Source organism: Triturus cristatus, chromosome 2_1, assembly GCF_964204655.1.
Source record: "Triturus cristatus chromosome 2_1, aTriCri1.1, whole genome shotgun sequence".
Classification (NCBI taxonomy): Eukaryota; Metazoa; Chordata; class Amphibia; order Caudata; family Salamandridae; genus Triturus; species Triturus cristatus.
Genome location: NC_140581.1, coordinates 119,013,759 through 119,036,574, shown reverse-complemented (window position 1 = coordinate 119,036,574; position 22,816 = coordinate 119,013,759). Strand labels below are relative to the sequence as shown.

Sequence of the window (22,816 nt, the reverse complement as noted above, 5' to 3'; positions counted from 1 at the left end):
ATTAGCGCTTAGAAGTCCTGGTGAGGCGCTGCGGCGCTTCTGAGGATGGCAGAATGGTACTTTATGGCTGTGTGTGGTTGGGAGAGTGGGGCACAGAGTGAATCATGTGGGAGTGTTTTATTGACGTGTGTGATGACTAGAGATGCTCTTTTTATGGCTGCGGTGTGTACCTGTGCTTTAGCGCAGGGAGGGGCCGGAGGGACTACTCAGGGAGCCTTTCTGGGTCATGACTATAACTTTGGTGTGGGGGTAAGGTGAGAATTGTGTTTCTTTTCGGTCGAGTGTAATTTGTTAGGGAAAGACAACTATTTTAAATTTACAACAAACATCTGTTATTCAGCGCCAAGACATCCTTCTGGGTCAACGCGTGCTTTACAAATACAAGTTATGTTGTGTTGTGTTATACTCCTGCTGAGTACCCGGTGGTCTCTGTTGTTTGTTTGGTGGGTGGAAATTTTAAGGAGGTTCACAGCGTGTGTGTAGTGGTTGTGTGTGGTTGGGAGAGTGTGGGCTCACAGAGTGTGCTGTGTGGGAAGTGTCTTGGTGTTGTGTGTGATGACCCGAGAGATGCTCTGTGTCCGGCTGCTTGTATGTTTGAAGCTGCACTTGAAAGATAAATGCATCGGCGCCCTAGGTGGGCCTGTGGGCAGTGCAGAGAGCCCGGGTGCAGGTGCGTCTGGCCAGGGGTAGCAAGTGGGAGCTTAGACGGGTGGGTGATGTGGTCACTTAGTCCAGGGTGTAGTAGTCACCTGACCACTGCTTTCTGTGGCGTTTGAAGCCTTCAGAGTTGGCGGACTAGTGCCCCCAGGTACAGCCCATCCGGGACTGGATAGGGTGGTGGGTGGCCTGACCCTTCTGTGGGAAACTCATGTGCAGGAAGACGTGAAGAGGGGCCAGTGATAAAAGCGCTCCTGGTGACATCATTCAGTTGGGGTCAAGGACAGGCTGGGTTCACTCCCAGGTTTGTTACCTCAGTGGATATCCCAGTAGGGGGCTACAACATCATTAACTGCCACGCCCTTGGTGAAGATGAGACCCCCCTCCTCGCTGTAAAGCGCCTATGCGGATGTTTGACCAGTGTATTCTTTGGGGGCCCGCCATTTACGGCCCGGTTTCATTTGTTTCCCTTAAATAATTACATGTGTACCAGGCGGGTGGCCTCTCCTGTGTCCCTGCTGCTGGTGGTGGACAGGCGAGTGACTGCCAGGCGAGTAAATTCCTCGGTTAAACGCTTCTGGTCCCCAAAGCCAATGATGGTGTCATATTTACTTACAGCCAACTTCTACCTGAGCCTAAATGTGAATGTCACAGCGCTTAAAGACGGCTGAACGGCGCAATGGAGCTTTCCTTAGAGGACCTTGCTACTGCCTCAGTGTGAAGCCAGCACATGCACGCTGCGGTTTCCAAAGAGCACCAGTTCCGAGATTAGGTTAGTTTGTAGATTTATATAGCTCGTGAGGTTATCCAGGCGCTGTGCATCGATACATGTGGGGTAAGTGATTTGCCCAGAATCACAGGATGGTGTGCCGACGCCGAGACTCGAACCCGGAACCCCAACTCCTAAGTTGGCAGCTCTGGCCGCTGGATTATAGTTTGAATGTAAAGGAAACTGTCACAGATCACATGGAGCGCTTTCCGGCGCGAGGCTGTCTTGACTAATTAACCTAACACAATGTAACACGTATTTGTAGACGAATGTGCCTTTCATCCCAGCCGTATTCCGAGTCGCCTTGGGCCTGATATATCGCCTGAAGTGTTAAGATGCGAACGCGAACATGACCGCCATTGATAGAGAAACACTGTGTTCTTTGACAAAGAGCGCGCAACGGAGCCCTGTTAAGAGGCGAACGCGACTGTCATTGATAGAGAAACACTGTGTTCTTTGCCAAAGAGCGCCCAACGGAGTCTGGGTAGGCCGTCGCAGAAGGAGACAGGGCGGTAACAAAAAAGCCTCACTTTCAATCGGAGGCCAGCGTTTAACATAAATGATGACGCCAGCCAATCATAATGATGGGCGTGGCTACAAGTCCCCTTCTGAAATGTTATCGATTACTATACGCCTCGCAGAGCGAGGAGCGCATGCGCACTCCAATGCTAGGCGAGACCTAAAAAAGGTCCATGGGATTTGGAAACACCTATCCATTATGTGGCCCTTCTCCACCTAAAACATTTGAACTTCTGTATCAATCTGCACAAAACGTTCTGGGATTTAACAAAAATATGTAAAGGTTATTTTATGTAAAATTATCTGCAGATCAGTCAGTGCAACAATAATTAGCAAAACCAAAACTCAATTGCTCTGCATCTATCTATCAAGAAGTACAGAATGGCTAACTACCAACACATACACTAGCTTTACCAAGCTTTGTGCAGGGCCGGCTTTAGAGCAGTGCGATTAGTGCGGCCGCACTGGGCGCTGACCTCAGGGAGGGCGCTGTATTTATTAATAAATTATGATTGGAGAGATGAGGGGCACTTACGCACGGTGGTAGTGAGAGAATCAGAGGAGGTGGTCACGGGGTGTGGGGGCACCAAAAATGATTGCTGCACCGGGCGCCACCAGCTGTAAAGCCGGCCCTGGCTTTGCATTTGCAATGTTTTGGACGTCAATATATGTTGACCTCACAGGTTGCTTTCTGGAGATCGTGGATTTCTTAGTGGGCAGTACTACTTACAACATTCCACACGTACACCGATTTGTTTGTCACACAAATTAAATGTTGGATAGCAACACTTCTATTAACAAATCTCACTGTGTCGAGAGCTCACACAGCTCACACCCAAGTTGACAATCTTGATGGTTAAAAACGGAAGCCTTTTTTTGATTTTAAGACCATCTTTACACATAAGGCTGTTTACCTTATCTGGGGATACAATAATGCCTCACTGAACCCCTAAACATTATCCCATCCCAAAGACTTTTAAATGATAGACGAAAAAATCTCGCATGAGCATTATCTTCTGGCAGAGTTACTGACAAATCCTGACATTTGAACTGTGAGATTTAAATCAATTTTAAATAAATCGAAAGAAACAGGTGACTTTAATTTCAACATAAGCAAAGAAAGCAATAGCTCGTGTGGTGAAAACCAAGTGAATGTGCCTGGCTCCAGTCTTGCTGGAAAGTTTTATTCTGAGCCAGAGCTCGTAGGCTTGGAAACACTACAGTTTTGAAGAGACAACTGTAAGAGCTTGCCACGAAGGATAGATCTGTCCAAGATTAGTGCGATATTTATTTATTAATATCAATTGCTGGCAGACAATCCCCCACTCAGCAAAGTCTGACAGATACTGGAGAGAACCATTTGTGCAGCGATCTACACGGAGGGAAAAGAGCAGTGGCTTTTAAATAACTCGTGCATGCAGGCATAAATGCAGTCATAGAACAGTACTAGGGGTGGGCGGAATTTGCGAAATTAACTTTCGCAAATTATCGCGAAAATGTTTAAAATTATCGCAAACAAGCGGATATATCGCGAAGATGCGGAAGTTTTTTTCCGGCATGTTCGCGAGATTTTCTGCATGGTTGCGGGTCGCCAACTTACCCATGTGGTTGCTTGCGGGCGCGGCCATCTTGTTTTGAGTTGTCTCGCGGTGCATGATTGCGAGAAGAAAGACGTGATCGCGCGACGCATGACGTCACTGCGGGCGCGAACTGTCGAGAGACAGCGCAAATGGCTAAAAACAATACAACATCTCATGGAGAACGCGACCGGATCAAGAAAACTTGTCGGCGAACGCAGGGATTCAGGTAAGGCGATCGCGCGCGCGCGAGAATGTATTAATTTACAGCGCGAGCAAGTAACAAATTATCGCCAAGCTGCGGAAACCGGAAATTTTGACATTTTCGCGCTCTCCGCAGAACGCGAAAATTTCAAATTATCGCAATTTCCGCGAACGGAACGAAATTTTCGCCCAGGCCTAAACAGTACACATTTAACACCGTGACCACACTCATAGGCACCCCTCACACAAAATAACACACAGACCTCCATGCACACACATAAACCAAACACTTTACAGAAACGACTTCACAGTTGTGTGCATCAGGTGATCTCAGCGAAGGGTGTAGCTCGGTCATGGAAAGTCAGGTGCATAAGGTAGCACATACTGATGTGCATTAGGAAGACTCCATGCTAGGCATGCGCAGTTTATACAGTCCTATATTTAGCACTCCATTATGGTTCTCGCAGAATTCTTCCCTATTATAAATGCAGGATGACAAGTGTTGGAATGCCCCAAAAAATCCGAACTGGATACAGCACTCATGCCCTTGCTGGGGAATACAGTACAATTTGGGAGGCAGGTTTTTCAACGGGTCTTGGAAAAGCACTGGAGTTACTTCTGCAGAGGGCCAGAGAGTACATCTTTAGTTTAATCCCTTGCCTTCAACCACCATCCTTCGTTTCCTAAACCCATCAAAAGGAAGCATACTTCCCTCGCCTCCAACAAGCCTATTCTTCCGCAAGCATTAATTAGCCTTTGTATTTACCGCCTCTACGGCCATCCCCTCCTAACATCACCCACCCTGAAGTGAGATATATTGGCACACCAGAACGCAATTTGTAAAGGTTCGAGTTATTTATATTTTTCCAAGCAATCCGAGTTCACTGCTCAAAGAAAGGGCATGACCGAAGCCATTTTAAGGCAGCAGTTTTCAATCTATCACTGTAAAGTAGAGCTGATATCACAGCACAGCGAGTTCAGAAAATTAATATAGTGGTTTAAGTGTTTGCTTGTGAAATCAGCTGAAGGGTTTCGGAAAGGGCTTGAAGGGAGATTTACAAGCAACATAAGCTGAGCTTGTACATGCAAATTTCTTGCAGTCAAAACATCCCATTTTGTAGCACGTCCATTCCCCCTCTTAAATCAGCACTGTATGCATTATAAGCACACATGCCAGCCTGTGCCAAACAAGTTCAAGCGCCAGTAACCCAACGCCAACAGTCCGAAAAGGCTAACAAGCATCGCACCACCGACGCTTTACTTTTAATGTTAAAAGTAAAGTGTGGGGGCTGCGATGATACCAAAAGTAAAGAAATAGATGTTTTTTGCTATTATTTTACTTTTGGTATCATCGTGGCACCCGCGCTTTACTTATAATATTAAAAGTAAAGCGCGGGTGCCGCGATTATACCAAAAGTAAAGAACAAGCGTCACTGAAAGCGATCGCATCGTGATCGCTATTGCCAACAAAAAAACAGTGGTGCGCGCGCACCACAGAGGAGCGGGGGCAAAGGCACGCCCATTCCCACCGGTGGCCAGCACGCGTGCTGCTGCGCGTGTTGGCCACTTGTGGGAATGGGCGGAGCAAATGCGGGACCTGCGCCCGCCTTTGCCCAATCCCGTGCCGTTTAAAAAAAAAAAAAACACGCTAAAGCCAATGGCGGGCGGCGAAAGCCTGCTGACACGCACAAGCGTGTGAGCAGCTTTCAGAACCCCTATACAAGAGGTCTCGCGCTGCATGAGCAGTGAGGTGCACTGCAACGCTAGGCACGAGACCTAAAAAAGCAGTTCCAGACATGGTGGTCTGCTGAGTCCAGCAGGGTACCATCCCTGTTAGGGACTGTCATTCCCAATGGGCTCGCAAATTGCGAGAGGCTCATTAATATTCATGAGCTTTGCAATTTGTGACCCCATTGGGAATCTCAAACAGTGTTAAACACACTGTTGTACATGCCAAATAGCGCCTTGCAAATTGCGAGCCGCAAATGCGACGCAATTTTCGATGCGCTATTTGGCAGGTCGTACATCTGTCCCTTCATTTCTTCATTTGTGCAAGAAGCAGATTACAAAAATCAAATAAACCACAGTTTATTAACATTCGCAATAAATATGGTCATTCATCTTTTGATTTTGTTTTACATTTTAGGAAGTATGACACAGATTGTGTTGGTGGGCTTAGGGAAGAGGGGTTCTACCTATGTTCTATGCTGGGTCAGATCTGTTACACTGGCAGCTTTTGGCAATTTATTTCAAGAATTGTAATAACATGGTGACAGAACATCTGCCTTGCCTAAGAGAGACAACTATTGGCAGACGCAGAGTCTCTTTGCCCCCCAATGCTGAGTTTATTGTCCTGTCCCTCCTAACACATAAAAGCGCTATTTTTCAGTGACTTTCAGCCATGCTGAAAAGCGGACGTGCTGGTAGACAACATGGCTAAAGGACATTCACATTGACCAGGCCCATGGCAAGAAGTGAGAGATAGTGAATGCTCCAATACCACTGGATCGTGCAAAACAAATAAACCATTGCTCTTCCTGTTTTAACAACTTTTTACGAAATTCATTTGTTTATGTACATGCGAATGCATTTTAGTGGTATGTTTGTATGTGTACAAAGGAGACTATAGCAAGACGAGTGTTCCAATACCATTGTATCCTACAATTTCTTTTTAAAAAGCAGCAATGAAGAGGGAGGTATTGGGGAGACGGGTAAAGCAGGGAAGCAGAGGGAGATGGGGAAATGGACAAGCACTGATGGTAGAGGGCAGGAGGAAGCAACACTGATGCTGCCTTTGAAATGCAACCCAGGCATGTCCAGATGGCGTCCTGCTGCACGTTAGGCAGGAGGACAGGAGGAAAATTAGTTAGATTATGAGGTGTGCTCACATTCAACCAGCATCACCCCTAAGGTGGGGCAGGTGATGTGGATACTACTTTTCCAATTCCTCCATATTGAGATGGCAGGAATTAACCTATCAGGGCTAGGGTAGTGCCCCTTCCCACAGGAAGTGGTCACTTAGAGGGTGTAGACAACCTAAAGGTAAGTAGCCCATTGGCTACTACTTGTCACTCCCTTAAATGCCCCTAAATTTAGTATTTGGGTGGCATCCCTGGACCCTGAACTTAGATTCAAGGGATACAAAGAAAACACAAACAAAGAAGAGCTGCTGACCAAAGAACCGAAGACCTGCTGCAGAATTTTGGTGCGAAACCCTGCCTGCTGCTCCCAGAACTCAACCTTCGTGGTGTGCTATCTCGTCGTGGGGATGTGAGGCCTCCAAGAACCCCACAGCTCCTCCAGCCCTTCGCCAATCACCAGAGAACTCTCTTGGGGTAGAGGAGCTACTTCCCTGTAGTCAGCAGGCACCAAACCCGCAGAGTCTGGTTTACCGCTTGTTGCTCCCTGGCATCTCCGACGCAGGATCCAAGGAAAAAGAGGTACATCAGCTCCAGAGGATCAGATCTGTCTGGCCAACGAGTGTGAAGAACCCAGGACCATGCTGCACCAATACTCAGGTTACCAGGCCACCTGCCTCCTGCACCAATACCTAGAGTCCAATCCGGACTCTAACTGCCCAGAAAGCAAGCACCCATCGAGGGACATCAAGGCCCAGCTGTCCATGCAATCTGCCTGCCCCTGACTGTGACAACATCTTGGCGCATGCTGCCCAGCTGACCTATCTGCTCTGCAACCAGCCTGCCTGGCCAGATACCGAAGAACCAACTGTGCTCTCATGGTCCTGAGGCCCTTGTGATCTGCTCCTTTGAGTGGGACCCCTTGAACTTACCTTTAGGTCCCATTTTGCAGTGTGTTTTCTGATTGCCCTCTTCGCCATAGTTCCTGCTACCAGCAACCTCAGCACCCTGCTCTTGGCCGAATCCTAGACACTCCCGACAATCAGCTGGTGGACATTGGACCTGGTCTTGCTACTTACCTAAATCCAGAAGGTGAACCTCGAGATCCAACTGTATGATTTTATATGCATTTTCCTATTTTGTCCCATAGACTTCTATGGTGCATAATTGTGCCCAAGAGTGTGTTATTTTGTGAACTTTGAAAATTCATATCTGAAAAAGTACTTACCTTAGAACGAAGTTCTTGGTCTACATGGTATAAAAATTGAAGTTATTTTTACAAATTGGTCTTGGATTTATTCTTTAGTATGTGTTTCATTTATTGACTCTAAGTACAACAAATGCTTAGCACTACCCTCTGATAAGCCCGACTGCTCGTCCACATTACCACTAATAGAGCTTTATTATTATCTGTTTTTGCCTCTGTTTACCAACCAGGGATCCAGTGGACTCTCTGCACAGTGTACTTTGTTTTAGTGCACTATATAGAGAGCCAGCTGCCGACACACTCCATCTTTGTCTTAGCAGTTTGAGGTTGGACAGGGTTGGGGGGGGGGGGTAAGTCTCCATGCTCTTTCTTTCTTGCCTACCTGTTTGTGTATTTGTTATGTGTATTTGTAAAGTGCACTATCACCCACAAGGTTATCCTAGCACTGACCAGGTGTGCGTTCCTAGCCCTGCTCTGGATGGGTTGGTTAAATGAAAAACCAGGTCTTCTATGTCTTTTAGAATTCAAGAAGAGAGGAGGAGGCTCTGATGTGCAGTGGGAGGTTGTACGCTTTACGAGCAATCTAAGAGAATGCCATTCCTCCTGCTCTGGTGTTGTGTATGCCTGGGATGTGTGGGAGTAGGAGTCCTGAGGAGCCGACATGTTTGCTAGAAGGAGATGCAACTGCTCAGGTTAATCAGGCCTAAGTTGTGTAGTGCCTTGAATCTGAGTGTGAGGAGTTTAAAATGAGCTTTTTGTCTATCGAGACCCAGTGGAGCACCTTGAGGTATGATGTGATGTAAGTTCTGTGTGGGAGGTTGAAGACGAGTCTGGCTGCTAAGATATGGATGGTTTGCAGTCTTTTGGTGAGTAGCTTGGTTATCCCAGAGTAGGGGGTGTTCCTGGAGTCCAACTTGCTGGTGACTAGAGCATGAGTAATGTTTTTTCTGGTGTTGTTTGGGAGACATTTGAGGATTTCTTAGTATTTTCAGGGTGTGGAAACAGGCTCTAGTGATAGTGTTGACTTGTGCAATCATGTCCAGTTTAGTGTCAATGATTGATTCTGAGGTTCCTGGCGTGGATCCTGGACGTAGGTGTGGGTCTAAGTTTGGATTCCCATGGCATGGTGTTCTTGCTGAAGATCACTACTTCCGTCTTGTTAGTGTTGAGCTTGAGACAGTTGGCTTTCATCCAGTTTGCGACTTTGGTCAAGCAGGAGGTGAACTTGTTCTTGTGTTGAGGGTCTTGTCTGAGAGGGAGAGTATGAGTTGCGTATCATCAGCACTGGAGAGGATGTTGATGTAACGTGCATGGATGACGTAAGGCATAGGGATCATGTATGCATTGAAGAGGGTTGGGCTCAGCGATGACCTATGAGCCACTTTGCTGATGAGTTTGCAGGCTTACGAGGTGTAAGGTGTCAGGCTGACAGGTTGTGTTCTATCCATTCATTCTAACTATTAAGAAGCAGCAGATTCAGGGGAAAGCAGGTCCTTGAATGACAGTCTCTTGTAGGTGCCTCATGAGGATGAGGGGGGACACCGTGTCAAATGCTTCAGAGAGGTCCAGGAGAATGAGAGCTGCTGTGTCCCCTCTGTCAAGGATAATGTGGTTGTCATCTATGGCAGTGATGAGTGCTGTTTCTGTACTGCAGTCAGGCCTGAATGAGGACTGCTTGGAGTTGATTAGCTGGTGGTTGATGAGGTTGTCAGTGAGGTGTCAGTTGGATATTTTCTCTAAGACTTGACTAGATATGGTAGGAGGGAGATTGATTTGTAGTTGGAGAGTGTGGTTAGGTCAGCGGATGGTTTCTTAGGCAGGGGTATGACAGTGGCATGGGTCCTGGTGTCTAGGAATGTGGCTGAGTTGATGGCGGCATTAAGGATAAGTGTTTATGCTTTGCCGATCGGTGTGAGACCTTTGGTGAAGGCGTGGTGGGGGAAAGGGTGAGATGGGTCCCTTGAGTAATTGATTTTTGTCGTGGCAGTTTTGACATTGGTGATGGTGTGCCACAAGGTCAGGGTTCATTCACCGGCCATGATGGCAAGTTAAGTAGCGACGGTGATGGGGTACAGTTGAGGGCCTCAGTTGGCATATATGAAAGTGGTTTTGTTACAGAAGAATTCTGAGAGCTTGTTGCAAATGTCTTGTAAGGGGGTGATGTTGCTGGAATAGGCAGGAGGCGTGGTGTAATCCTTGACGATGGAGAAGATTTCCTTGCTGCTGTTTGTGCCAGCGCCAATGTGGTCTGCAAGAGCTGTGCAGTTGACGTTCCATATCTGCTGGTGGTAGCATCTTTGGGTGGATTTGAAGATGTCTTTATCTGTGGTGTCTTAAAGTATACAATTTTATGCTTGTATGGCACCCACATGATAACACGGCCAGCTGTGGAATGGGATAGGAATCATGGAGGACCCATACAAAATATGGCCCTCCTCCTACAGATTACATGAGCATCAGAGCTTCCTGTCTTCCTTTCCTTGGAAACTACTTGTAGCAAAATCTCCCTGTTTTTATGCTACCCTCACCCACCTCCTTAGGGTATTCCTCACTCTTATACTTCGCTCTCCTCCCTCACCTTCAGGCCATCTCAGCATCTCCTGGACTTAGTATGTTCTTTCGCCTTCCCTCGCGGAGAGAACGAAGCTGCAGGTACCATGCTCAGGAGCTCCAATTCTCCACCACGTGAAGCTGTAGCCTAGGACAGCAAAGATCTGTTGTCCCCTGTGGATTTGTAAAGTCCTACGAGAAGCATAGGTCGTAGGTGGTAATGCCATGTATACATTGCCATCCACCATTCTCTCAGGTCTGTGGAATCTCTGGCAAGTGACAGACCATTACCTGATGCTTCCCCTGTGTCTCAGGAGAGTTGTAGGAGGTGGCACAAAATATAGGAAGGAACCATTTTACTGGTGGCTAGGGGTGTGAAAAGCGATGCATCATTGTTATGAGGTCATATGAGTGATTAACTGGGAACTGGTTCATCACTACACGCCATTATCTTCCTAATGCACCCATCCAAAGCTTTAACCTTTATGTGTCAGATACATAAAAGATTTGCATAATGGACAACGTTTTACCTGTGGGGGCCTTTGGTAGGGCCACCGGCCCCTACAGCAGGGGTCGTCTGGTCTTGCGACTGCCCAGTCAGGTAACTTGGGACCTAAGCACATGTCTGGTTCTTTGGGCGCAAGTGTCTTCGTGTTGTCGACTTTGGTGACTTCTGAAAAGTAAGATGATGAGCAGGTTAGAAAGTTCAATAATGAAGGATATAACAGAACATCTTAACATTGTAAGGAATGGTAACAGCGTGGCATCTACATGCAATTCCCTAAAAGGCTTCCCCATTAAAAGCTACATGGCACGTCAACAGGGCTGCAAGGATGGTTTTGAATTGATAATGTTTTTTTACTTCTGACTTTTCGATGTTGGGAGTAATTCTTATTCCCAATGGGAGTATTGTTCACCTGGTTAAACAACTTAAATATATATTTTTAATTTTAAACCATGGTTGGTATCTACGCAACCTTTGCTGCACATTCAGCTAAATGAAAAAATGTATCATTCACCTTAATGTCTTTCACATTACAGTCCCTCCTTGATGTTGCTGACCTGGTCGTAGGACCAGCACTAAGCTTGGGCAATGTCCAGTACTCCCTGTCTGTCTCTACTGGGGGTAACAGGCAGATTATAGTAAACAGAAGCCTAAAGCCAGGCACAAGGCCTACCATAATGCATAAAAGCCTGGAATATATGTATAAATATGTAAATATGGTCGATATTGAGGAGGGAAACCGAGCGGTAGGAGCCGCATTGGGTTTTATCCTTCCCAGGCTTGGGAAGCACCACTATAGCGCCCGCTAGAGCCATGGCAGTGCCAAGGTGTTGCTGGGCCCAGACAGTCAGAATACATTTTTGTGGCGAAATACGCTGCATCCCAGCATCTGTTTATTATGTCAGAATGACTGAGGTCTCAGGATATGAGAACAGCTTAAGGATTCTAGAAAGCGTGCACTCTGTTGCTCTTGTTACCCTGTGGTATGAAATTATAAATATGAATTTAGATTTCTGAACCTCTGCCCCGGAAGCGATAAGTGTCTATTCTGTGTGCTGTGCCAGGCAAGAAAAACATTACAAAAAATGATGGCTAAACAATGTAACAAAACGTATTGACCAAAACTATTTGTAATGCTTTTGCAATAATTTTGTTATAGGCGGCAAAATGCCACCCTCTCAGTGGAATGGTCGCCAAACTCGGTCCTTTGAAGAAAAGTCACCTGAACTGGTTTACCAATGCTGGTTATCAAACACACCGAGTGCTTGATTTATAAAAAAAATAAAAATAAATGGAAATAAATGTTTTAATGGGAATTTTCCCTCTTTGTATACAGGTGTGTTCCCCTGCCCGGAGCGCCCAACAATATGTATATCTGGTATTGTGACTTTTATTTTAGCCCTTGTGTCACAATGATCTAAGCATGTGCACAGAAGCCTGAGCCTGTCCCTGACACTGTGAGGTTCTTCACCTGTCCTTTAACTTTAAGGTGGGGAGGACAGGAGGGTAAGAAGTGTGTCTGCATTGTGGATAAAGGTCCCAAAATGCAAGGATCGATTGTCTAAAGAGCTAAGAATGCTGAAGATGTCATCCACGACAAGGCCAACCTGGCATCTTTGGGGTTTCCAGAGCCCCTTGCTGCAGCACAGGACAGCAACCCTCTACCTAGACGTCCTAAGCATGTTCCGTTTAAGCTTCCGAAACATTATTCGGCATTTGTGCCATCAAAGTTCATACATTAAAAAGGAAGCCCACACAAAAAACATAGTCAATATATAAAATCACAGTAAAAATGCATAAAACCATATAGACATAAATACATCGTTAAAATCTTTAAAAAATATGAGGCAGTATAAAATTGTCCACAAATTTCCACCATTTTTTTATAAAGTATTTTGTCTAATCTTCCAGTAGCCAGTTTGCCGGTTTATTTATTTTGATATGGAACTCCTACAGTGGTCCACAAAAATACACACACAGGTTAAACAAGAAATACTTTACATTCAATACGAAATTCTTCCTTTATACTTGGCTGCCTCCTAAAAAAAACTTTTATCAAACATACTGTGTGGTGTACAAGAAAGATAAATAGATAAATGAAGCAAAACATTCCAATGGAACATGAGGAGAAATATTAAAACATGTATACAATCAAATATCCAACCATCAACATATTGCGACATACAAAATAGAGTTAAACATTACCTAATGAATAGCCAAAAAAGTTTTTAAAAACTTGATATATCCTATAACAAACCATTTCATTTGGTGAGGACAGAAAAAATAAACGGGCCTCTTGGGCAGAATGAATATTAAATTTGATAAATAATGATCTTCAAAACATGTGCCTGGCCCTTTGTAACTCCGTGCACACAAATAGCACATGGTTGAAATCTTGGATTTGTAAATAACACATTTCACAAATTCTCTTCTCTCTCTGTATTTTATCCCGAAGACCGTAACTTCTCTTAGGGGCAACAAGTTGATTCTCAATAAGAGTAATAACCTTCTAATCCCCTAAGGTAAGTTCCAAGTTAAATAAGGCTTTGGTTTATTTCCCAGAGCGCTCCCACTGACCCCTTCATTGCGAGACTTGGGCTGACTTAAAGCGATATCTCTGACCAGACTGGTAGAGGTTGCAGACTTCTTTATAAACAACTTCAATGCAGACTTTAGCATGGGAGTCACAGTGTTCAAGCTGAGCCCAAATGAATCATTTGCTTGTGCAAAGGACCTAAAGAATATTGATTCTTTGTCAGGACCAGAGGCGAGGATCATGCTATTCTTTCTTCACTGCAGCCATATGTAGTCAATCAAAACAAACTACTATTCCAATGAACCATAGGGAATAACAACAAAAAACAATAGAGAGTCCTAGTCTAGAGTGTCCATGCGCTGCACCAATCACAGGCTCCCAATGTGTAGGTAGTCCCCTGTCTCTGCTCATTCCTCCTCTTTCTTCGCTGCTTGCAGCCAAGATATGTCCAACATGATTTTCTAATTCTGTTATATAATATTGACCTGTATTACTGTGATTTAGTATGTTTGCAGCGCGTTGTGCTTTGCTTATCGCGCTGTTTTATTGCTTTGTGCTGTCATTGTGCTTGTTATTACCTATATCGCTGTATCGTTTTCATATCCGTTTACCTCACGGCGGGGTGCAGGCGGCACACAATTCAGGAATCGCGCGCTAGCCGTGTGTTTTCCGATTTGGCTTGCTTTCTGTTAGACTTGGTTTCCGTTCCATTTCTTTCTGCGAGTCCGCCGCCACTCGGCAGCTCGCGTTCGGCCGTGGAAGCGTCTGAGCTCCCTAGCGGATGCGTTCTCTGGTGCTTGCGTCCATCAATTGTGTGTCTTTTGCTTTCTCGTCCTAAGTGGGCCAGGTATGCTCAGACGTGAGTCCTGGGCTCACTCTGCCACTGGAATCAAGCTATCTTGGCTGAAGAGGGGTGAAACCCCGAAACCGGTCCTAAGATGCTTGTTTCCGCTCCAGGGAGGACCTGAAGCTTGGCAGTTCGGGCTGGACTGTTCCCATGAGGCACAGGGTCAAGACTGATTTGCATATAGCCAGGTCCAAACTGGGGTGGCATGGTGAGCAAAAGAATGATGAATTTAACCCAGAGCTCTTGACTGGGGTGAATGTTTTGATTTGTTCTGCATTGCTTCCATCAATTGTGTGTCTTTTGCTTTTGCGACCCACGGTGACAGCGCTGCCTCGTTAGAGCGCGCTTGGGTCGCACGCTTGACGCGACGTGCGTGCTCCGGATTCTGCGCATTCCGACATCACGTCTGAATCCGGAGCACCGCTGTCGCATGAGCCTGGTCTGTACTTGCCTGCAGTGACACCCCTGAGTCTGGTTAAATATTTGGGGAATTATCCCCGTTTCCTCCTCTGGGGATTTATTCCGGAGCGGCTTTGATTGCTAACGCCCCCTGAACGCCTGTGCATACAGGTCATTACATGCCGTTAGGCAGTTGTCAGCATTCTTGCTGTTTGCTTGGGGTCCTTATTGTATAGGCCAAAAACGCTCCTCTTTGGGGAGTCAGTACTGTAGACAGTGTCTGCTGTGTTGGGGACCCGTTTTTGCTGCAGGCTGCCCTTTTAATCGGTTGGCACCAGGGCTGTTGGGGTCCAGGGCTTAGTCCTTGTAATTGTGTGCATTGCCCGCATTTATTAGGCTGTCCCCCAGCCCCCCTTATAAGTTGAGGTATACTCCCTCACCTGATTCCTGTTCAGCTTCCCCTGGTGATTATTGGACACCATTGCGGAATTCCAAGATGATGTTTATGAGGATGACCAATGGGAGCAAGACGCCCTGGCAGCCCTTAAATGGGACGATGATTTCTATGACGCTGTGGATGCGTCCATCCTCAAAACAGTGGAACAGGCTATGAGTCCTCTTGAACAGAGGTTGGTGCGTAGAATAGATAAAGCCTGCGATCGCCTGGCTAGAGCTTCACAAGGCCTTTCTACCGCCACTCCTTCTTCTGTCCCTCCGATGGACTCTCAACCACCGGCGAAGCGTGCCGAACCCGCTGGCGTGGACACTGATGCCTTTGACCGCCTCAAGCAGGCATTTCTTGCCAGTACTGTCCCGCAACCGGTCCCCCCAATATCCCTTTGACGCCCCCAGTACCTGTTGGGGATGATGACCAGGGCGATGATGATGATGTCGCCGGCCCCTCGCGACCTTGGCGCCCTTCTCGCCCAGACCCTTCCTCAGACGGACAGAATCTCTGTGCGGATATGTTGGATTCTGATGATGTTCTCCATCCACGTTACTCTGACTGGGCTCCCTCGGACAAGGTCGCCCAATATGTGGCCAGTCGTATTCGTCGACCGCTTGAACCTGCGACTCGGAACTGTCTTAGGGCGGAATGTCCTCGTCCCTCCCTGGAGGGGAAGGTGGCCGCCACGCCGACATCGACCCGAGAATGACCACCTTCCTTCAGAAGTTTATCAAAGATCCTAAAAAGGGCATCAACAGGTCCTGGTGGGCGTGCCAGGACAAACCTCTTGATATCTTGGGCCCAGCTACTAAGATCCTAGACATGGCAGAGGAGGCCAAGGCTTCCGGGTCCCTCATTTCTCCTGAACATCTGTCCTCGTGGGCTCAGCGTGTGGTGGGGTTCCTGGGTAATGCAAATTGTGCTATATCCACAGAACGGCGCCGGTCTCTTCTGATCAAAGTAGATCCAAAGTTGGGGGATCTGGCTGATTCCGAGGCGGGCGCAGGGGGGCCTCTTTGACGAAGAGTTGGGGAGGTTAGTTAATATCTTTACCTCCCTGGACCGGGTGCAGTCCTCTATCAGAAAGGTGTTTTGCCCTCGGGTTTTCCGAGGGGCCGGACAAGGAAGGGGCCGCTCGTCCGGCCGTCCCAACCATCACAGGGGTCAAGGCTCTGGTAACGGGCAGGAGCAAGACCAGGCCCGCTTCGGCAACTTTTATCCCACCCGAGGCCGAAGAGGCAAGAACAGAGGAGGCAGAGGCGGTGGCATCTACAGTTCTTCAGGTGAGTGTTTTCCTTTCTTCCCTTTTTAAAGTGGTGGGCCGTCTGGCGCGTTTTTTCCCGTCCTGGAGTTCCATCACCGGGGACTCCTGGGTCCTGCAGACGGTGCAGCGTTTCCGCATAGAGTTTCTTGGAACTCCTTCGCAACCCGTGCCTCCCCGTCCGCTCTGTTTTTCCACCGCAGACTCTGCGTTAGTCAACCAAGAGGTGCAATCTCTCCTGGACAACGGGGCTATTGCTCTAACCTCGCCTCATCTCCATGGGTTTATCAGCAATCTTTTCTTAGTGGATAACCAGACGGGGGGAAACGGCTGGTAATAAATCTACGCAAGTTCAACGAGTGGTTAGTCTATCGCCACTTCAAGATGGGGGGCATCCATGTGCTGCGCGATGTACTTCGTCCCAACGATTGGCGTCTCGACCTCAAGGACGCCTACCTAACGATCCCGGTTTTCCCGCCTCACCGTCGGTTTCTGCAGTTCTCCTGGAGGGGCAAGACTTACGAGTTCACCACTCTGCCCTTCAGCCTGTCCTCCGCTCCTTGGTGCTTCACCAAGGTCCTTCGACCGGTGATCGAACGTTTGCGGACGTCGGGCATGAGACTCATTGTTTACCTAGACGACATTCTTCTGATGGGGCAAGACCCTTGAACACTCTCGCAGCACTTGCAGTCGGCGGTCGACCTCCTTCAGAGCCTCGGGTTTGTCATCAATGATGCCAAGTCTACCCTGGTCCCGTCTCAGACGGTCCTGTTTCTCGGCTTTACGATAGACTCCGTGGAGTCCACCCTGAGCCTTCTCTGGCGCAAGATGACGAAAATTCGTCACGAAATTGGGAGGTCTCTATCCCAGTCTCAGATCTCTCTCAGACAGCTCGCTCGCATTATCGGTCTTCTGTCTGCCTCCATTCAGGCAATTTTTCTGGGCCCGCTCCATTACAGAGCCCTTCAGCATCTCAAGGCGGCGCACCTGCGCAAAGGCCTTTCTTATTCCCATAGGCTGGCTCTCTCAGTGGAGGCCAGAGAGGAGCTCCAGTGGTGGCTTTCACACATGGAGGCGTGGAATGGATGAGCCATTTTCGGGTCCACACCAGATATGGTTATAGAGTCCGACGCAAGCAGGTCCAGCTGGGGCGCACAGTGCGGCGACTGTGCCACGGGAGGTGTGTGTCGGAGCAGAAATTACACATCAATTGTTTGGAGCTTTTGGCGGGCTCGTTTGCGATCCAGTGCTGGACCAAGGACTCGTACAGTCCTGCGTCCTCCTCAGAATGGACAATGTGTCGGCGGTCCAGTACATCAACCATCTAGGGGGTGCGCGCTCAAAGGCTCTCTCCGATCTGGCAGCGAATTTTTGGCAGTACTGCCTGGATCACCGGGTCTCGGTCACAGCGGAGTACCTTCTGGGCCAGGACAACCGAGTGGCGGACTTCCAGTCACAGTATTTCCACGACGGGAGTCTCTGGAAGCTTCACCCGGGAATGTTTGCAGACCTCCAGAGCCTCTTGGGGCCCTTTTCAGTGGATCTTTTTGCCTCCCATCTGGATCACCAGCTTCCCGGTTCTTCAGTTGGAGGCCGGACCCCCTGGCAGAGAAGTCAGATGCGTTCCTACAGAATTAGGGGGAGGAAGTGGGTTACGCCTTTCCCCATTTGCCATGATCACGCGAGTGACAGCCCAGGTGAGGCATCAGAAAGCGGAGGTGGTGCTCATCTCGCGAATTGAAGGTTGCAAGTCTGGTTTCCAGTTCTGCTGGAACTTTCTTGGGATTTTCCAATCCCACTCCCCCTGTTTCCAACTCTTCTCCTCGATCCGACAGGGAATCCTCATCCTCTAATCGAACAGGGATCTCTGACCTTCATGGCCTGGCGAATTAAAGGGGACGATGGGCGGTTGCGGGCCTTTCGGAACCGGCTGCGGCTTGCATGGCTAGAGCCTGGGTTGACAGTACCGTCAAAAGATACCGATCATCCTGGGGTCGGTGGTGTCATTGGTGTGTGTGATGGAGTGTCAATCCCGTGGCAGCGGATGTGACCTCCATTTTAAATTTTTTGGCTTCTCTGGTGGAAGAGGGTTTGGCCTATTGGACCGTCAATACCTTTCGCTCCGCTATTTCTGCTGGGCATACCATCGTTGATGGCTCACCGGTGGGGGAGCATACCTTGGTCTGTTGTTTGCTCCGTGGCATCCGTCTGTCAGTGCCCCCTGAGCCTCGTTACTCCCAACTATGGGATGTCAATAGGGTGCTGAATTTGCTGCTGTCCTGGCAGCCGAATAGGTTTCTTTCTAGGAAAGAGCTTTCCACGAAATTGACTATGTTGCTTTGTCTGATCTCTTGCAGACGGGTCTCGGATGTTAGAGCACTGGATGTCTCGGGTAGGATCGTTTCCCCTACGGGGGTTACCTTTACTATCCGTAGGCGCACTGAGTGTGGAACGAAGTCCATTTCGTATCCCGCGTTTACGGATTCTCCTAAACTGTGCGTGGTTGCTTGAGTTCCGGCCTCCGGGAGATCGTCAGTTGCTCATTTCTTTCAAGAAGCCTCATAAGGCTGTGTCTTCTCCCACAATTGCTCGCTGGGTAAGGTGGGTGATGCACGAAGCTGGGATCGACTTGCGTGCGTTTGGAGCACATTCTGCGAGAGGGGCGATGGCCTCCAAAGCATTTACCCTGGGAGCTCGACTAGAAGACATTCTGAACGCAGCAGATTGGTCTTGAGACTCTACCTTTAAGGGGTTTTATTTCAAACCGGTTATTGATATTGCTCACTTGGTGGTAAGTAAGCTTTAAACGAGCATAATCCTCGCCTCCGGTCCTAACATAGGATGAAAAATTTCCTAGCTATCGTAATGGAAAGTTTCAATTCTATTAAGGACTCGGAAGCGAGGATTATCCCTCTCAGGGTACAAGTTCCTTGCTGTTTTTCCCTCCCTCGTATTGGAGTAAGTAAAGTTGTTTTCTTATCTGCTTGATTGGACAGTTTGGTTACATGTTGAAACGCTTCCTTCCACAGAAGTAATCCTTAGCCATTACTGTCGCTGATTTTATGCGTTTACTTCTTGCAAGCGATTCCAACAAACAAGATCCTTGAGGCGTCCGGTGGCTGACTGAGCGACGAAAGAGGAGGAATGGGCAGAGACAGGGGACTACCTACACATTGGGAGCCTGTGATTGGTGCAGAGCATGGACACTTTAAACTAGGACTCTCTATTGTTTTTTGTTTTTGTTTCCTATGGTTCATGGGAATAGTAGTTTGTTTTGATTGACTACAAATGGCTGCTATTCAATAAAGTGAAGAAAGACTAGCATAATCCTCGCCTCCGAGTCCTTAATAGAATTGAAACTTTCCGTTACGATAGCTAGGAAATTTTTCATTGTTCTTTCAATTTATCAAAGATTTCCATTCTCAAGGAAGCCCCAAGAGTACCCTCATCCCCCCTGCAGAGGGAGTTACCCCACCTCAAAACCACTACCAGGGATAAGATATATGAGGATAATAAGCCAAATTTGGGACGTAAAACATGTGGGGCAGCCAAAGAGTTTAAATTACAAATCTGGCGCAGGATTCGACCTTCGGCCTTATCAAAGGAAAGCCAGTGGTTCATATCCAATACCTCAGCAGCATATGTTAATTAAGGGGAATTTTAACCTTTAACATTGACAGAACATGGCCAAAATGGCGTCTCTCACAAATCTTATAAAATCTGTTTAATGTGCTAGCCTGGGAGACAGCCCTACTTACACAAAGTTTGATATGCTCTAAATCTCACCCTGTTATTGAAAAAACATTGTGGCCAAATATACAGCCTCCTAGCGCCTTGGTACACTGGGCAGAAAAATAAAACGTGCTCAAGTGGTTTCTAAAAAAGCAGCTTAGAGCTAGGAGCGGTGCCTCGCTATATCCCCCCAATTGATTGTGAAAGAAACAAGCATTGGCATAGCCAATAGGTCTCGCCTTTGGAGCATTATAAGTGTTTAGCCAGAGCTATAGACTTTGCCAATGTCTTTAAGCTGTGCTGTAGAGAAGTGTGGCTGCTGTGCAGCATGCTGAAAAGTTTTAATAAAAAAGTGTCAGAAGCATTTTTGTTACCTTATATATGACCAAGAAGGCATTATGTACAACTGAACGACCATATTAAAAAAAGTATTTACAATAAAAAATGTCCTCAGTTTTCTTTTGTTCTTGCAATGCTAGCAACTTGTTTCTGCCTATTCCAATAGTTGTTCGTTAAAGCTTTTTTTTGAGGGGGCATAAACAATCGGAGGGTGAAGGTTGGGAACTAGTACCTGTATTATAACACTAGCAGCGGACAGACACTAGGGGAGAATCAACAGATGCCAGATTCCAAGAGCAGGCTGATGTGGTGCTGAGGGATGCTGTGGTGGTGGTGGTGGTGGTGACTGGTGCGGAGACGATGCTGAGGTGATGCTAAATGATACTCACGTCTTGCTGAGTGATGATGATGTGGTGGTGTACTAGTGCAAAGGCGATGCTGAGTGATACTGATGTGGTGCTGAGTGATGTTGTGGTGGTGCTGAGTGATACTGATGTGGTGCTGAGTGATGCTGTGGTGGTGCTGAGTGATGCTGTGGTGGTGCTGAGTGATACTGTTGTAGCACTGAGTAATGCTTTTTTGGCCCCGAGTGATGCTGTGGTGGCCCTGAGTGATGCTGTGGTGGCCCTGAGTGATGCTGTGGTGGCACTGAGTGATGCTGTGGTGGTGCTGAGTGATGCTGTGGTGGTGCTGAGTGATGCTTTGGTGGTGCTGAGTTTATTACACTGTGCTTAACAGCTGTTGTGTAAGGGGAGCTGATTTCCATGTGAAGCGCTATAATGCCCTTGGTTCAAGTTTGTGCTATAATTATGCGGGACAGGCAAACGGGTGTGGCCTAATGTAATGTAATCTGACAATATCAGGTGAAAGCACTAAGCCCGGGAGTTGTGCGCTCACGCACTAAAAGGAAATAACAAGCGCGCGCGCCTCAAGTGGGGGAGTGCGGCCGAGAGCAGGGACACGCAGCGTTTCCCTTGCGAGAGCGAGCGCGATAATTGCTACCAGATGGCGCCGCTCGCTCCCGCAAGGGAATCGCCAAACGTGAACGTGTTGCCATTCAAAGCAATGCAACGTGTGCACGTTTTTGCCTGAAAAAGGGAATCGATGGCTAAAGGTCTTTTTCATATGTAGCTCATGCGCACTGCGTAGGCGAGACTTAAAAAGGGGGTGGGACCCATATCTAAACTGCAGATGACATTTCCTAGCAGGTGCCGGCTCAATTTCATCCAAATCATTCTCCCACTTGTAGCTATCTTTCAGTTGAAGAAATCCCAAGGTCAGTGATCCTACATTAGTCCGACTAAGTTGCAACCTCATCTAGTATCACCAATATGTGTTCTTGACCTCAATCTTCGAAAGTTCACTAGTCTCTGAGGAGCATCCCAAAGCTGACGTAATCCAATATTGGAAAGAGTAACTCTTACACACTTTAGCCATGGGCAATGGCGGCTTGCAGAGGGAGTGCTTCGTGGTGGCGGGGCGGGGAGGGGTATGGTAGGGGGGCAGTGGACTCGGACATACGACGATCCAAAGTAAAGTAAGTAATTAAATAAATAAAACTATTTACCTTGCGCTCGCTGCATCGCCGACTTGGTGATGCCGCGAGCACAAGGTAAATAGTTTTACATATTTTTTAGTTCCAGAGACATTGAAATCTAATCCTCTGAGGCTGCAGAAGATGTCAAATCTCTCCAAAATCCTTTGGAGCGCCATGGGGGATTTTGAAATGAGCCGTGTATCATCAGCAAACATCAGCGTCGGGGTTCTGATGTTTGCAAGGATCGGGGCATCAGATCCACCCTAGTCTACGAAGCTGCGAAATATTTTATAAAAAGCGAAAAAATGGTTGGCGCAAGGTCACACCCTGTCTCACCCCCCTATTAATAGGGAAGGGCTAAGTTAATTTTCCCATCTGGCCACATCTTACTTGAGTGGAATTGCCTTCATGCAAACGTTTAATTATATTCAATACATAGCGCGAAACACCTAACTCAGCCAAAACTTACCACAACTTAATATGGGAAATCAAATCAAAAGCTGAGTGAAGGTCAACAAATACCACATGTAACCTTCCCCGCCCAAGTAAAACATTGTTCCAATAAAGAAGCTGAAATTTAAGGACCTGATCTAAAGTGCTTATCTGGGCCCTAAACCCTGCCTGCAAGGGGGACAAGACCTGTGTGGCAAACATCCCCTCCTGAAGCCTATTTAAAAACTCTTGCAAATATTTGAGTGCAGTCAATTAAGCGTATAGGTCTATGATTAGCCGGAAGGTCCCTAGATCCCTTCTAAAAATGGGAATGATCTCGATCCCTGCCCATGTGGTGGTAATGGGGCACCCCTCATTTTGGCACTAAAGACAAGGGCAAGATTTGTTCCATTCAAATTAGGAGAAACTGGACGCACAG

At 47.4% G+C, this 22,816-nt stretch overlaps 1 protein-coding gene across 7 annotated transcripts in view; it reads right to left on the bottom strand.

Moving 5' to 3' along the window:
- The window catches only part of LOC146863857 (uncharacterized), a 285,832-nt gene that overhangs the window by 205,854 nt on the left and 57,162 nt on the right, over positions 1-22,816 (bottom strand). For all 7 annotated transcript variants that reach the window (XM_085640683.1, XM_085640684.1, XM_085640687.1 and 4 more), the window contains exon 3: positions 10,872-11,014. In XM_085640683.1, coding sequence (XP_085496809.1) covers positions 10,872-11,014 — 143 coding nt within the window. The remainder of the gene's footprint in view (positions 1-10,871; positions 11,015-22,816) is intronic.